The 18279-nt window shown below is 39.0% G+C and overlaps 1 protein-coding gene across 8 annotated transcripts in view; it reads left to right on the forward strand.

The window, feature by feature from the left end:
- The window catches only part of Nachralpha4 (nicotinic Acetylcholine Receptor alpha4), a 157442-nt gene that overhangs the window by 89984 nt on the left and 49179 nt on the right, over positions 1-18279 (forward strand). For 4 of the 8 annotated variants that reach the window (XM_064135078.1, XM_064135085.1, XM_064135071.1 and 1 more), the window contains 2 exons: positions 3315-3359; positions 10940-11049. In XM_064135078.1, the coding sequence (XP_063991148.1) occupies positions 3315-3359; positions 10940-11049 (155 nt within the window). Of the gene's footprint in view, positions 1-3314; positions 3360-8696; positions 9159-10021; positions 10080-10939; positions 11050-18279 lie in introns of those variants that run through there. The other 4 variants (XM_064135097.1, XM_064135108.1, XM_064135117.1 and 1 more) reach the window with 3 other exon arrangements.

Consider the following 18279-nt stretch of genomic DNA (forward strand, 5'->3'; position numbering starts at 1 on the left):
TCTACATTTTGCCCCGGCCGTCACATTACCCCCTTTTGCATCTTAGAACAAAAATAATTAATTCTGTAACACGAGTGAATAACAAATTTTCTTTAATCCCAAAAATTGCTAAATCTGCATTTAATCCTGAAGAAGGAACATATTGTACAGCGATACCCACAATTCTCGGGAATGCTCATGAATTATGTGAGATATCGTGTAATTTCAGCTGCACTGTTTTTCCCCGGGCGAGTATGTGTTCGACATTTTTCTTTTTGAATTATTTCATTTTCTAAAGGCATCACAGTAATAAAAGGAGTTCCCTGAAATTCGCATACGGTCGCAGCCACTGCTCACCCAAGTCAAAATTTCACCGGGTCCCCCAACATAGCCTTAACGTTCTAAACTTACTTTTCTTTGATCTGCAATTTTTCCGCGGAATCTTCAGCATATTTCCAACCTACGTCAACTTATTCATACATGTACGTCAAAAATCCCTCAACTTCCCATCGTATACTCAACCTACCCTCAACGTCAGTAATTTTGGGAGTAAGTTGAGTATATTGTTAACTTACATTGGGTATTCTCAACGTCTAGATTAGGACTGGATTAAAATTCTCATTCTCATTCTCCTATCCTCAAGCCTCCAACACATCAGGTCCCTTCGAGTCCGGAAATCAGCACAGTGCAATATATGCAAAATCTGCAATTTTGCCAATTCCGAACTCGGAACAGGTTCTACCACCACCACCAAGTACAAAAACTTCGATTTTTTATTAATTATAACTGGGCGCAAAAGAAAAAAATTAGCGAAGGAAGGGTGGGAAGGGAGTGACGATGAGGGCGGAAAGGGGGAAAGGGGAAGGTAATTGCCCCTACAACCTAATAAGTTGAAAGAACGTCAGGGGTAGGTCGAAGATCAACTTACATTCAACGTAAAATCCGGAATAAATGGAAATAAGTGACAATATGCACGTTGAAAGTAAGTTGATTCGTGAATTGAGCATGTACAGTGGTCAACCTGATTTCAACGTCGCAAACTGGCCCGTGGACGTTAGAACCATGTTGAAAACCTCGGTGAAATTTTGACTCGGGCACAGAGACCCCGAAAAACCCAGGAATGCTCACAAGAGCATTGGGACTGTTCTGCATGTACAACTCCTATCCGTGCCAACTCTCTTGGCTCGACAAGAGTGCAAGTTTCCACGGCGAAACAACGATACAAATTGGATTTCCTTGAGGGGTTTTATTTTTACCAATTTTTTCTATTTCGTTTTATACTCCATTCTGTTTCATTGTCCACCCAATGGTACCCGCGCGGTTGTCTTCGTGTCTCGTAAACGTTTCTACGTCACACGGGTCGTTGAATATTCAGCTAGTAAATCATGGACCGCGGTACACGTGTTGGACCCACCACAAAATTTTTCTTACTCAATGATTTCTTTTTGAAAAAAAGTTCTTCGGGGCTTTAGAGGTTTTTTAACGGTTCCCGAATTTAGAAAAAAAATTACATTGCACCATAGGTTACTTTCTAGTTAGCTCGATAAATGTTGATGGTAATAATTAAAAATAATTTGTCCAGGCGTGATTACCTATCGTTAAAACTGTGTGTTGAATTTGAAAAATAAAAATTAGCGCGTTCTATTAGGATTCACCAAAATAGAGAATATCATTTGCTCAGGTAATGAAACAGTGAATTTCATTGTGTGAATGGCTCCACAAATATGTTAACTAATTAAACACGGCGAAATTACTGGCCACTGGATGATAAATCTACCGATGATTGAATTCATTGAATTGAAACTGTTGAATTCAGATACAGCCTAATGCACTTCGTTGCATTCACGAAGTTCCTGATAATGCAGTGGGAATAGTGCACATCAGCAGGATGTACGAGTGATTTGGTATCAACCCAAATTCTCTGAGCTCCCATTGATCTTATTTGCACGCCTCACTGAATTGACCTTAATTCAACCTTCGGGTTGCCACGTACCCCTCAGAGATGTTCTATCCCCGATAATTATTTCTCTATTGTCACTAGAATCTCCGCGAATCAATAGCAATATCTCGCGCCATTTTCATACGTCAATGCGATTCATTTGGGTAATTACTGACTTTTTGTTTCGCGAAGCAGTTATTCCGGGGGATTTGCGTTACATTTACAATGGCTCTAATGAAATGAATTTCATCACGCAGTGCTGTGTCGCATTTTCACACCGTTAATCGAGGCAATTTAATTTCATTTGAATTATCGTAATGATTTTCCACATTGCCGTTATAAATACTTGTCAAAGACCTCACGTGTGCTTTATCCGTATCACTCTCATTTGTGTGATTGTACAGACTTCTCCAATTATGCAGAATATTTCGTGGAGTGCGATCAAAGCAAATATAGAGTACCGGTACCGGTAGGAGAGACTGGATCAAAGTGAAATATGTTCATTTTTTTTCATTTTTTTCGGATTTTTTCGTAAGTTAATTATGAAAATTTTTATCGTGAGTTACCTGATCAGGCCGACAGTCCCGTAATTTTTATGAATTTATCACCAATTATTAGTTATATGGGACACTAACACGAACGATTCTGGTCATGACCGATTTTCATGAATGACATGTGTGTGAAAATGAATGTTTTCCGGATTTCATTATTTTTATTGCAAAATCAATTGAACAACTCGAGTGGCCGAATTTCGCGATACAAACGGCTGTATCATTCGCAGTTTTGCACGTGTTTCCCTTCATTTTCGGGAGTAATGTTCGTTTTGATTCTTTCCATCACGTGTTATTCCAGTTGGCGAGTTTGAACTGCTAACGCGGAAGAACTATCAAACTCGTTAAAACTTATGTGTTACACGCCAGTTTCGAGCGAGTAACAAGCCTGAAAATTTACAAAATTTATATTGCTCCAGAGAAGTAGAGCACAGGCATGAAACAAAATAAATCCCGTTGGAAATTCATTTTCTTTACTAAGAAGAAATTGAATTGACAATTACGAAATTTCGTTCGCGAATTCTCTGTACCGATATCAAGGGTCAAAAGGATTTGGAAAAAAAAATTGGATCAACTTTTTATCGCACGTTCGGGAGTAAAACTGTACTCAACGGGTGAGTTGAGTTTTGCATGTGAATGCTGGTGATCTCGAAAACGATTTCAGTAGTGTCCGGACACTCTCACGGGTACATTCATTCGTACCAGGGCCACTGGACCAGATTTAAAACTGACGTTCACCAAGCAGTGCTTTCGATAAAACTATCTCGTATCCCCCAATTTTTTGAACTTTTTTGGCTACCTGATGTGACTGAAAATTTCATCACTGGCGTTCTTTTTTGTTTCAGAATTTGAAGAATCAAATCATGACGACTAACCTTTGGGTGGAACAGGTAAGCAGCATACCCTGTTCATCTGCAATAGCACGCATTGAAAGGACTCACCAGCGAATTCACGTGCACAACAAACACTTGAAAGCACAACCTGAAATAAAATAAAAATATGATTTGAGAAATCAATCAATAGTTAATAAAGAAGCGCGATCTGCGTAAGCATTGCGACGAGAATAGTATTGGAAAGAGTTTCATAATCTATTAATACAATTTATTGAGGCTTGTCTGCCTGGAAATGAATTCTCAATGAAATATCCGTTAATTTGACGGAATGACTTTAATCCCCTTCTTGAAATATTAAGAGGTAATTTCACAGCCATTTCAGCCAATAAAATCGCATTAAATTGAAGATAATTTGAGAAATAACTCAAAGATTGATGAGATCATACGCGTTGTACAAATATCCGCGGAGAAGAAGACTTATGCCCGAAATGATAGTAAGGAACTAGAAATTTTACTAAGACTGATTATCCGCTGGTTACGTATGTGAGAGGATAAATATTAGGTTTTATTAAGTCGACCGTTAAGCAGCCGCAGTTTCAAACCGATCACACCTGGTTGCAGGGTAAGAGAACTTATTTTACGATTCCACGGGAAAATTCGTTGTTGATTTATGGGTAATTTCAAAACGTCAATGAATAAGAAATAAGGATATAAAAGAGAAGTAGTCATCACATAAAACAACAGCTCAATTTCACGAAGTACAAGTTAAAACTTTTGCCATTAAACACGAGGATTTTATAGTTCCTCAATAATTAGAATATTAGGAATTGTACTCATGTCATTCCCAACAATTTACTGTTTTGTGATCAGCTCGTGGTAGAATACCATAATTATATTTTACTTAAAAACTATTAAGCTGATAACATTGGACGCTTACACTGTTCATTTATAAAATGAATGATGGAAGGGCCTTCTCATCACTTTGGAGAATTCCACGGCCATCAGTAATTGCGTTCGCACTTGACTCAATGCTTCACTAAGAGTGCACTCCACAACTTCACTGCTTCGACTATGAGCTCAACTAGCTTGGGGCCCCCCTTATATAGTTTCGCGGGAGTCGCGGAAAGTGGAGGGGGATAGCGCAGCCAATCAGATCTCTGCATTGTCCGCGGATCTGATTGGCGGAACCGGGGTTCCCTCATACTCGCTGCTGCTGGGAAGGTATATAAAGACGACCCGCAGGAGTGCTGTTCACATTCGGAGCTGAGCATTCAGAGTTTATACATCGCACGGCTGGTACAACGTTGGCGAAATACGGCAACTAAACGCAGAGCACTCGTCCAGAGAGACTTATATCAAAGATTTTCGCTGATCTCCAGAAGTCAGATAATTTCTTCAAACCAATAGTGGATTTCAAACAAGTTAACTTCGTGAAAATAAAAAACTTACGTTTTTCGGCCATTACCTCGCTAAAGGAATAATTAGCGGAGAAGAGAAATGAAAATGGAAAGAAGTCAACTCCACTCAAACAATGAAGAACCCAACTATTGAATAAAACCGTCGTATCGAATAACTGCAAAGGACCCACCCATTAAACTGCAGGTTCCGGTGCTGAGTTAATGTATACAATGGCGCGCAGACACTCGGAATTTCCGGAAAGCTCTACCTGAAACTAAGTGCTCTGGTAAAAAACAACTTGCCTTGATACAAAAAGGCCAACGGTAAACTAACAATAGGGAGTCCGGAATCAACGAGGGCAACGGTACCAGGGACAATTAAAAAATAATTATCTCGTTTCAATTAACGTACATCTGCATCTCCGTTTGACTTTGCCGTTTATTCAGATTCTTCAGTTGTTACAACCGACCTTTCGGAATTAATTCCTTTGATTCACTGAATTCTGGTTTTTGGTTGATTTAAATTTTTTGATTTATATTAGCAATCCGTGGCTGGGAGAGAATTTCAATTTTAGACATCATTCTAAAACTTCAATCTGGATGTAAAAATTCTATTGGCAGCGTTCACTATGTAATGCGTTATAACCGGAATATCGAGAGACATCAGTGCATTCTGAAATATAAAAAAAATAGGCAGAAAACGAAAGCCAGTCGATCGAACGGTATTGCCCGCCCTGGGGTGATAGCTCTCGATAGGATTCAAATATCGTTCACGTAGTTTACTATACATATATCTCGCACAAGGTAATTTAACCTCATACCAATCACTGCCAATTTACGGAAAAAAAAATAAAGTGAAGGTAGTGAAGATCGAGAATACGGCGGGTTAGAGTATTTTTGTCTCAGATATTACAAACGGTGAATATATTCGTTTTGTATTTTCTCCAAAATTTATAGGAACTCGCGTTCTTCTCCGAGTGCGCCTATTAATTTATTCTTGCCTATCAGCCACCTACGGGAAACGTTATCTGACCGCCTCCTGAGCACTCCCTTCACGACATCGCGGGAGTAATCTCAGTCACAATATTTATTCAAAATCAAAGTGCTTGTGACATAAGCCAATTTCCACTGGGATGATTTCCACACAACACGTCATCCCTCAACGTCCGTACTTTCCCTCTCCCAACCACCCTCCCTCAATTCTCTGCCCTCCTCCTCCTCCTCTCCCTCATCCCCGTGGTGCACGTACATCGAGCTATCTCAACTCCAATCCCCCGTCTAGACACACATAACATGACCGTGCAAATGTGGTTGCCTGCAGCTGCAGTGTCTCCACTCACTGGCAGTACGTGCAACTCTCGGTAGTAATGACAAGCCTACATATACGTACAACAATGGTAGGGTAGGAGGTCTGAGAGAGAAGGCTCAACTTCCAACACTGCTCTCTAGCAGCCGTTGGGAATAACGGGAATTCCATAGTCTACAAGGTACAGTCTAACGTAACACATTCGCTATGAGAAATTCTCATTAAGTTTCCGATATTAACAAGCACGACGCAGAGATATAAAGGTAATAACCTGGGGTAGTCGACGATAAGAGGTGTCGGGCGAGGTTTTTGTTAAGGCGAAAGAGCTTCTTTCATCATCTGTCTTAGTGTATGGTTTTTTAGAGGCCGGATTAGGGTAGCGAGGTGTCACTCGGGGGTGAGTTATAACCGCAATGACCCGCATGGTTTAACGCGAGACGACGTAGAGGTGTAGATCTTGGTGATCGAGTGAGATTGTGGAGATGTTGCATTATTCATTATTAGGTGCCAATTCAGTGAATGAAGCGGACGATTGAGCTGCGGGTAGTGGTAAGAAAGGAAAGGTAATGGATATGTAGAGGACGGCGTAAGACAGGACCACTTCACTGATCAATAAAAAAATGGGACTTACCACACGGCAGCCACATTGCGATCACCAAATATAGTATAAAAAATAATATATGTTCATAGAAAAACGAAGCCTTGAAATCTTCATCTGCAACAAATAACGAGTCGTGAATACATTTTTTTGTCAGTGTTTATCAGGAGTTTAAATTGGAAAATGTTGACGGTGAATACTTGTCCCGAATGAAATCTCCACAAATACGCAAAAACTTCCATGATTTTACCGAACATTTCAGATCCCCGGCGGATGTTTGTTTTTCGTTAGAGAAAATCTCTCGCATTAGTAACACAACGATCAAACTTTTTCCGACCCTGCAAGCGTGGATTGCCCTCTTTTTCTTTTTTTGATATTTCGTTTGTGACATTTGGCGCTGCTCACGCTTTAACGGCGGTGAAAGATGGTGAGGCTCGGCGAGAATAGCCAATGAACGACTAGCAGTGGATCAGCCTGTTAACATTTTTGTGAGGATCTCATACGGTTTATAACAGCTATCAGCGTCACATGGGCAAGCACATAAATTTCGGTTGATTTTCGGAATAGAGTACACAGTGAAAATAAATAAAGAAAGAACTACGCGCTCAAGGTTTCTCACGCATATACTCTGCATGCTACAAATAATGTCCAATGGATCTCACTCGCAGCTTTGGTAGAAGGTGGAAAACGCTGTAAATCTTCCGTTCTAGATAACTTCGACCTCGCGATAGCAATTTTGTTTTTTTAAGGACAGGGTTTTACACTTCTCGCGACTTTGAATATTTATGATATGCAAGTAACTCATCGTAACGTGTCTTATAATTTAGAGAGAACGTGGAATGTTTCTTTTTAGTGGTTTTATGAGGGGGGGGGGGGTATTTTATTAGAACCGAAGAAGTGTGAAGATTTAAAGTAGATATATTTTACAGCTTCTGCACCTTAAGAAATAGAACTTCACCATCCAGAGAGGAAATAAATCACTTTTGATGTGCCTCGTGATTTTCTCATGTAGATCCAATAAGAGGAAAAAACTTGATCGTTTGTAGAGTGCAGTCAAACATTCTTTGAAATATTATTACCAGCTGAATGTATATTTCAGAGATAGGAATCGTGGATAAGATTTTATATAAAAGAACTCATGAGTTTTCTATTTTCTTTGAAATTCATAAACTGTTCAATAAAAATGACTTCTGAGACCGAGGTTGATTCAGTCAAGAAAGAAACGTTTCGTTTCTGGCGGATGAGATAGCCGCGCTCGTCTGCTCTCCCTACCTCTGAGAACAGCGCCAATGAGCGTGGGCGCAGCCGTATACACTGCCGAGCCAATCAGAATGCTTGCGCAATAGACCGCTCTATAAAACGTGCGCAACTCGACCGCTTGGCTCAGATACTCGCTAGCCGTACTCGCAGTCACATCGCGGAGGAGAAAGAAGCTGAATAATAAGGAGTGGAGAGATCTGGAGCAACTGTACGCAGCGCTGGGCTAAGCAGAGTTCTTCGCGGAACAGACTACTTATAAAACGAACGTCACTCAACCGTTTCACTCATATTCATCAGTTCTACTTAGTAACAGATTTAGAAGCAGAAGAAATATGAAGAAAAAATTTGGAAACAAGAAGGAAGAGAACAAGAGTATAACATATGTAGATTCTTAACAGAAGAGAATGATCTGCTGAAATTTTATCTACGAAGCCTTTATTTTTTGGCAAGCAACTATTACGTTATGGGGAGCGTAGGCCTTCAACATTAAATATGAAGGGTGACCTAATGGTATATATTTCTCAGCTACTGTTACTTGGTCTTAGCATTCGGTACAGGTTTATAACTCCACCGTAATTCTAAATTGAAATTGAGTCACAATCATTTGAACAAATAAATATCACTTCGAAGAATGCTGGTCACAGATGAAAAATCAAAGTATAAAAATTTCAAAATTTAGGAAATGGTCGATTATTCTCCATCAGTATATGGAGAGTCGAAGATTATTTAATTTGCTTTATAATTTCCAACAAAACCCAGAAAAAATATTTCTCAGCGTAAAAGACTCATCGGCATCTGGAGCCAATCTTTGAATTTTGTCGCCCGAAAATGGGTTCTCCTCTTCTGTCATACACTCTTCAACCACGACTGCGATAGTTACAGGAAAATAATTTTCTGTAAGCTAAAGTTTCGTCTATTTTCAAAATTCTTTCTCATCCTTCTCTAAACTCAAAAAATCTTTCAATAAAAATGACTTATCAAGAGTAATTCATTCGGAGTCAATTCCCGTTTTTTTTTCTCTGGGACTCTGGCACCTGCTGGGATATTATCCCCACTCCTGAGGAACCGACCAATCAGAGCCCGTGCTCCGTACACAGCGCCGAGCCAATCACGATTTTCTGCGCACTAGACTGTTTATAAAGGCACGCAACTGGCCCACGGGAGTCAGTCGATCGCGGTTCGCTCAACGAAGTGGTTGGTGTGCTAGTGATTAAATTTGAAGAAGATGAAGTAGAAACGAACCAGCAAAGAATCCTCTTATACCTAAGAAAGTCGCCCATGAGGAGTGACCAAAGGTATTCAAATTCCTTAAAAGTCCTCCACTGATGACCACCCTGTATGGTCCCCATATAAATTTTAAAATGATTTATAGCTTATTGAAACAAAGCTACATTTAAAATGCTCTTTATTATTCAATCAATAGTCTTGAAATTCAAAAGAAAAATAAAATCTTATAATTTTCAATATTGAATATATTACAGTGAATTTCAAATCATTTTGTTAATGGAATATCCGCGGATTATTCTTTTATTATTGAACGACTAATTCAATTATTGTAAAATTGAACTACTACCCTTCGAAATTCGTTAAAAAACCATCTACCCCATTTTTGCGGAACCGAAATTCGGGCAAACTTTGATGTGAAAATCGAAATAGCTAAATTGAAATTCCAACATTGTTAAAAATTGATGGATGTTCGATGCTTCACCAAGAAAAACACTGAAAGCCTCGATTCATCAATTTCGAAAGGACATAAACGTGAAGCCAGACGCTGTATCAGCCATAAATTTTTCAGCCAGTCAAAAACATGACCCGGGTTGACAGTAGGTCGCGTGTGGTACGGTCGTTCAACTTCATAAAAATCTCTCGCGCTCGGCTTGTTGCACAATTTCTTCTCAGCTCGATACACATCTCTTTCTCCTTTTTTTGCCACGTATATAGCAACCGTCCTTTCAGTCGCCTTCATTTTTACGTCGTGTCGTATCTTTCGTTTGCCTCGTTTTCTCTTGGATGTATGGATACATGTTGGCATTGCGCACCGTCACTGCAAGATGTAAGCCAATGTTGAGTTTATAGATGGGTGTATGGAACTAGTATAAAACGTCTCGGCCGAGTGGATACGTATGAGTATAGTCAGAGTGGGAGGGATTCGTCTCATCGAAACACGAACGGTGGAAATGTGCAGTTAGGGGAATGGTAGAGAAATGAGGAGACGGGTAAAAACCTTTCGTTTTATCGCTTCGCTTGCAACGCCTTACGCACTCGACCGTGCACCAATATCAATGGGAGTTTGATACAGATTTATATTTCGCTTCGATGAATCTCGTGCGAGAGTAAAAATAGATGCTAGCATTTATTCTTGTGATTACATCGAATACTTTTATGTGACACAACGTATTTACTTGGTTTTCTTGCTGCCGGAGAAGTCGCTGATCTATTTTATTGCGATACGTGGTTTATGGCTTGATTCGGAAATAGCTGAGAAAGAGGTTTTCGTGTATTTGAACTGAGGGAATTTTTAGAGAAAATTTAAGGGGCCGGTCAATACCATCTCATTGAACGCAGTTGGCGGAGGACACAACAGAAACAAATTTCGTAACTCTCTAGAAGTTTTTTGATAGATATTTTTCAGATTAGCAATTTTACTGATGTTATACGTTCACTGATAGTTCTATAATTTTTTAAAATTAATAACGGATAATTTCCTCGACTGGGTGGTGACTGGAGACGAGACCTGGCTAGATATTAACAATTCATTACTGAGGGAAAAAGGAAAAGACTCGAACGCTAAAAATAATTGCCATAAAAGTGCCACGATCCATAATTTAATATATTTTTTTTTCATTTTCATGGCAAACGCTAATTTCATCAAGATTAAATTATTATTGAACGAAAGTTGCGATTGACATTTTAGTTAACGAGTACGTCACTCATCCCGTTGATTACCGTGGGGAGAATTAATGAACAGGCGAATGAGCCAAAGTTATAATGAAATGAAATATTCAAACCAAAAAAATTCAATCTCTAACATGTCAATAATTCTCAAATATTTATTTTTTTTATTGGTTGGTTCAAGTCATGGTACGACTACAAGCTGCGATGGGAGCCGAAGGAGTACGGGGGAGTACATATGCTACACGTGCCTTCTGACCACATATGGCGGCCGGACATTGTCCTGTATAACAAGTGAGTCCACTGAATTGACTTTTTACCATTGAGTTCTTTATTTATTTTTTTTTTGTTTAATAAATATCGTGTGTGTCCATTAATGGAATTTAGTGGCAGCGCATGATGCCAAACAATTCGCCGATTGAACACTCGTTATATAAATTCACTAAAAAATCAAATGCAATCAAAAAATGACAAAAGTCACTAGGGAAGTGGTGATGATTAAATAATTCCAATTTTAATGCAGATTGTTTTGAAAATAATTCCCAAATACTTTGAACACATAAAACATTTTTTTTCGCGGATTAAAATAATTCGAGCGGATACCGGGGATTGTCCTGTGTCACTTGACACGATTAGTTATTCATAGAGAAGCTTTATGGGAATATCAGATAATTTTTAAGCTTCAGGGGTTATTGTTAGATTATTCTTTGAAAACCAATCGCAACCAGACAGAATGTTAAGCTTGAAATCACAATTTCGGGAATAAACGGACAGCTATTCTGTGTAACATTCGCTAACAAACTTCTGTTAGCTTAATACGTGACGTCAAATAGTGTTTTTTGATTAATCGTTATCTGTTCTCGAGGGCTAAACTATGTCATTCAATCACAGGTCCCTCTTAAACATCGCAAAATAATCTGCAACTCAACTTTTAGTCCGGTTAATTCCAGAAACAATTGTCTACAAAAACGAGTGTTCATTCTTTCTCTTGAATTTCTATCTCCGAAATGCTGAGAAACGCGTTGGGCGAAATTTCAACAGTCGTTTTCTCAAAAGTTACGGAAAAATGTAGGACGAGCGTGTGCGATAAAAACCCATTGTATAACGCTCCCACTCCTTTCATATTTTTCCAACTCGTTCCTTCACAGCATCGTATTTTCCGGTGAAACGAATTTTTCTTCTATTCCTTAGTCTTTATTTTCACCAGCCGAGAAAATTTATGCCCTCGTCCGCGGGCCTTCCATCATATTTGCGTAACTTTTGTCATCGTCACGAAGCAACATAATGCTGTGTTACGAGAACGCCAATGTCAGTTTTATTTGATTTCATCGTATTTCGTTTATCTATCTAATACGGTTGATTATTAATGCTCTTGTGTTTTACATGTATTTATTTTTAATCGTGATGATCATTATCACTGTAGACAGGATAGATTATAATTTATATCGCATGATATACGGGCGCTGCGGCGAGTAATAAATATCATCCAGCAATTTTAAACTCACAAATTTATCTGAGTGTGTTTGTGAATGGTTTATTAAAAATTAATACGAGTGCCGACTGTCTCGTTGTAATTAATACTAATGAGGAATGTATTGTTCGTTATCGCGAAAAATTGACGAATTTTTAATTATCAACTTCAAACGATGATTTAATTAATAGAAAAAACAAATCGAGAGAGAGTTTAGTGGGAAAATTCTTTCATTTCGTCTCTGCTCGTAGATGAAAAAAAAAATCATAAATTTTTTTTTCCCCACTTTTTTTTCCTGTCATTGCATTTGCAACATGACTGCACACGAGTGAGCCCCATCACTGTATCCCAGAATTCTCTAATTCTGCGTGTGTGACCGCGTTTACACATCGTTTACGCGAACGTACCGAAGCCGTTGGTTATAGAGAACATGGGAGAATGGTTACTCTCCATGTGTTTGCTCTTGTATATCCTATTCCCAGTATTTTTGAAATAAAACCACTTATAGGGGAATCGTTTATCCAATGGAGGTTTTTTTTTATCCTTTGTGTTTCATTTTTCGGATGCTTGGAGCAACTTGTTAATTGATACAACGTTTGTCCAAAGTATGCGAAGACACAAAGAGGGGAAATATCTATGTACTTCATGACCAAACAAGCGGGTAATGGCTTACTTTATTCATTTAATACGTCCCTTGTGGCCAATAAATGGGCAAGTTTTCGCTGACATGCAATTATTTATTTACATTTTCATTGAATAAAAAAATGAATATGCGTGTTTATGTCAGGGGGATGGAGCACCCAGTGAAGTTATAATTATTATCGTTAATTGTTGATTGGGTCATATTTTTTAAGGGACATTTAAAAATTTATTAAGGGCTTATTCAGTCAAACACTGGACCATTTTCCCTGGAATTTTTTTCCTCTGTAAACCTTTAATTCTGAGGAAAATCAAAAGAAGTAGTTCTTTGACTCCAATCAATCTTAGCTGCCCTCATTGATGATCTCCCATTCGGTCTGTTGGCGTGTCAGTACGTGATTTATCCTCTCAGACACGCAGCACCATTCATTTGCTTCTTCCGAGCAAGTGCAAGCCACGATCTTTCACAATTTGGAAAACAGACACGTATAGTGTTACCTACCTCTGATAGTTCTTTTCAACCTTTTTGTCTCAAATTTCGTTGCCCACATCGTCCTTCATTTTTCCTACGATTTTCCCCACTCACTTCTCACCACTTCCTGAATCTTTTGTTTTCCAAACCGCTCACAGTTGTGGCCAGCCGCGGTCCTTGTGTCTCAGAGGGGGGAAAACGATTTATCTTTACGCTGCAATTGACATCGATACGTGTTTTCGTGAAAAAAATTGACAAAGGGATGAGGAAAAATTGTGCGAGTTCATGCCGACGATTAGCCACTACTTCTCGTACTGATTTTCATCCCTCGGAAGTCTCTGGGAACCGATCAATTTCCGCTTCCGGATTGAAAATACGTCCCATCCGGCGTTGGGTTTCTCGAGATTTCTTGCGGTGAGATAACCACAGAATCAAACTTTTTCGCGAAGTTCAGATTAAAAAACTGGAATGTAATGTTGTACGAGTATCCTGGGATTGTTCTTCACTAAATCATAACGTTGATTGGCATTTCTACAGACATTTATAATTCAGAAAATTTTGTTGATTTGTTAAAATTCATTTTGGTGATTTCCGCGGAGAATTATTCGCTTTATCCAGTAACGATTCAATAATACTAGCAAATTACTGGTGATCTATTTAAATTGAGTTCTTAAAATATCATTTGTCTCAAAAATCATTGATAAAACAAATTATTAATATCATTGCCGCAATATTGACTCACACGAAGTAAACTGAACAAATATTGCAAAATCAAATGGGCTATTTTTGGAAAATTTTGGGGTCTCTCTGTCCATGAGCAAAAGCATATTTGCAATAAAATGTATAGTTGAACGGATGATATGCTCCTAGAAAATTCCGTAATAATTTTAACGAAAGCAACACATCGGGACCAGAGAATAAGTAATGAATTCCGCTGTGTAACCACAATTTATCCAATTCACCGATAAATCCACCTTGGCCGCGGTTCACAGAACCCAAACATGAATAATCCCGTAATTGATCAACCCCGGAACATTGAACGATTGAAATCACTCATTTACCTGTATTTACCGAGTGTCGTAATCAGAGACTAATAAAATAATTCATCATTATGGGGCACATTATGAAAGAACCGGAGTATGAATTCAAAGAGGATTCATTAGAGGGAGTGGAATTCGGGTGAGTCTGTCCAGGGATACAAAGAGGGGTCCCATTAAATGCGCATTAACGGGGAGGCACGTTAAGGATTAATTTATCATGGCATCGCTGTGCATGGCACCGGCTATGCCGGGGTGAATTCGTGCCCCTGAAGCGCTGAATTTTGCATCATATTTGCATCGATTTCCATGGACAAAAAAAAAATCCGAGGTAATGGATTTGTAAAACAAACTTTTTTTTATTCAACTGCAACTATATTTCATCCGCAGGGTGTCGGTATTTATTCGTTCTGCGGGGAATCGATTTTTTAATTTTTGATATTACGCAGAGGAAAAAATTTTATTACGGGTGTGGAGATTTTCAGATTAGTAACTTTTTGATAAAAGCTCCATTTGCACGGTACAAAAATTGTAAAAAAAAATCCGATAGTTTCACAATCGGCGGTCCCGGACGCTTTTTAACATTTGATTCCTGTCATTCGAACAGACAATACGCAATTGACGTTGTACCACTAGTTATTCGGTTTTAAATATATATAATCGATCTTCCATTGATTATCAATTGCATTGCAGTTGTTCGCGATTTAAAAAATCCATTGTCGTCTCCTACCAATAAATGAAGTCAAAATAGGAATTAATTATGATAATCCGCAATCGTGTGGAGAGGAGGGTGCACTAAATGTTATCCCTCCAGGTTCGGGTTATAAATAAAGTATCGATGACTCAGGATATACTTTGATAGAATGTTGGGGTAATTGTTATGAAAAAACATATATCTCCGTGTTTCCGATACAATTCAGAAAATATTGAACGAGAAAATAAGAAATTGGATTGAACTGGAACGTCAGATTTGTCCGATTTACCCCCGTTGTAGAGCCGTGATTCCCCTTAGGATGGGAACGAGGATACGAAAACAATGAGGGGATTTACGAGGCATCAAGTGGACTTTTCCTGGATAGTAGAAACAGTGCAGGTCAAATGAGACTGAGTTTACCGTGCTTGTCCAGGAAATTCACAAGTTGATGGTTGATGGTACACAACGGGAGAATAGGCTTATCACGATTTTGCGCAGTATTTCGTCATCACTGTTAGAAAGCAAATTCTGTGACTCGGGCAATTCCACAAACGATTCAAATCCCTCGAGACTGGTGCCTCTAAATGTCTCCAATTCTCCGCAAATGTCTCACAACTGCATAACATCGTCGAGTACAATCTCATTGTCATTCCAATGGTGTGTAGTTAAACCTCGATTCCCTCCCCGAAATCCGATCTCAGGTGTCTCAATCACGGAAACGTTCTCGGACAGGAGAGTGGCATTGATACAAGGGTATTGTGCCGGTGGGACGGGAAGATTGTCCGAGGGAGTGAGACAGTGATCCAGGAATCACATCATTCCTCAGTTCTCCCTCGTGGAATTTACGCCAAAACGGCCATTCAGGGGCATCCATTCGGTGGTAGAATTCAACAATACATGTCTGAGTAAAAAATTATTGCCGTGGGAGGGTTTATGGATTGGGAGTGCGATATAAATTTTATGCGCCAATCGATTGGGATCGAAATTACATTTTAATTGAAATAAAGAACGCCAGATAAGAGTGAAAACTCCGTCGATATTTATATAATTCGGAAATTCAAAAAAAAATAATTCTCATACCCGGAGAGAATTGTACGATAAAAATCATTCTTTTAGTCTATGGAATCCTGACAAAAGAGAACTACTGTGTCCATTGAGTAAAAATTGCTGGTTTGGAAGAATAAAATTATTTCACCCTGGAATATTTCGGAATAGAAATGGGATCACGATGACTCAGGATGCTTTTACGTTACGATAGAGTAATATTTGTTAAAAATTCATCTCCAGGCATTTCATGGGATCATTTATTCACCCGCTGTTATTGAATATTTTTATTAAATTCCTTCGCGTCAATATATGATTGTCCAAACCCCTAAAATATTTTGTGCCCGAAAATTCCAATGATTCTTACACCAGTGACAGCCGTCAAAGCGAAGACATATTCCACATCAACAATGGATTATTCTATTAGCTCCGAGAGTCTAATTAAAAAAATAATCCTTTTGTTTTTCTCCGAGCGGAGACACCAAAGGAACGAAATAAATTCACCCGCAGTAAATTAAAGAATCCTCATTCGACTGCATCATGCTCCGCTATTTAGAATACCGTTGAAATGCCTGATGTAAGAAAATGCGGTTGCGTTTTAAATTACAAAGAGCAATGAAGAATAATAGATGGGTCTACTATTTTAATTAACGAAGGAACTGGGCGATCCGATGAAATGTCGAGGATTGCGCGTCTTTCAACGCTCCTTCGCGGCTCTCCATTCTTTATGGGATCTAGGCAAGCAGACGCCAAGGCACGACAAGTGCACCGGGTTTTGGATTTCAAAGTTGGTGCATGCATTATCCAAATGAGCACACACCCCCCCAACCCCTTCATGCCCTTTCCTGTGATTTTCCTCGTGTATCACGATGAGCGCTTATTCAGACGCGTCGGCCGATTAAACGACACTGAATGCTTCCCATCGATGGTCGAGGACTCTCTTGGTGACGACAATTAAGTCGTCTCATTAGCTACTCCAAGCAATCGGCTAGGCTTACGGTATTTCTCCCTCATTCACGACGCCCGGAGGGCGTCTAAAAACCCTTAAACATCTTGAAAAGGTGTACTTACTTACAAGGGAGTTCGTCGGCTGCTCCATTAGCGCAATTAGCGATTGTTGATTTATTCAAAGTTGTCGTTTTGTGAGGGACTATAATTCGCGAGAAAATTTTGGAAACAGTTGAGTATTATCTGTCAATTGTTGAAGCAGAGATTCCGAAAATTTAAGGAGCGAAACAATCGCAAAAATCAGAAACGTTTTCATTGTGTTGAGTATTTATTTTGAATTTCATATGATTTATTTTCAAAGGTTAATAGCATTTGCGAATTTGGACGAAATGGGGTAGTGTCTAGTGATTTTTTTCTTTGAGAAGCAAAATAAATAAACGATCAAATATCAATTTAGTTTGACAGATTCGGGCACGTTGAGCCGTCGCTCCCTCTCGTCACCCCTATTGATGAAAAATTCATATTTCCATCCTTCGGAGATCTCAACTCTGTGACAACATAAAGAGAAATTTTAACTCGCTGAGAGGAATGTCTGAAATCCATTCTGCTAGTGCATTTTACGGTTACCGAAGAACGACAGTGAGGAAAAGTGGAGGAAATAAGATACCGAGAAAATTCTGAGCACGAAGCTGAGCTTGAGAGCATTGGCTGTGCCACAGCCGTATCATATACAGAGACCCTTACATTATTGGACTGTGAAGCCACTCTCCATGACCAATGATAAATTGAATTATGCGGGTCAGTTGTTTTCATCCGTTGATGGCGGGGTCACTTGTATTGACAATCGTCGGATCAGCGATTTCAGGGGTCAGAGTATTTTCTACCGCGTTTTTTTTTTAATCGAAAATTCTGGTCGAATGTTGGGGCACCTCATGAACATCGGGTTTCGCCGAGCGATAAAAATTTTCGATTGGTCTAATTGCTCGCAGGGTAATAAATATTACTTTTTGGAAAAGAATGGATTTTATGACAATCATTTCACGGCGTTTATTGACAACTTCATGAGCTAAAAAAAAATCTCGAAGAATTTTGATAAAAAGTTTTCTTTCTCAGTGCGTCAGGGGAATCAATTTATAAAATTTATTTATTCATGGGATATACGGCATTCATTTTTACTGGCCTCCAATAATTTCCCAGGCAATTTAACGAGAGAGTCAAT

The sequence above is a fragment of the Diachasmimorpha longicaudata genome, chromosome 1 (genome assembly GCF_034640455.1).
Source record: "Diachasmimorpha longicaudata isolate KC_UGA_2023 chromosome 1, iyDiaLong2, whole genome shotgun sequence".
Taxonomy (NCBI): domain Eukaryota; kingdom Metazoa; phylum Arthropoda; class Insecta; order Hymenoptera; family Braconidae; genus Diachasmimorpha; species Diachasmimorpha longicaudata.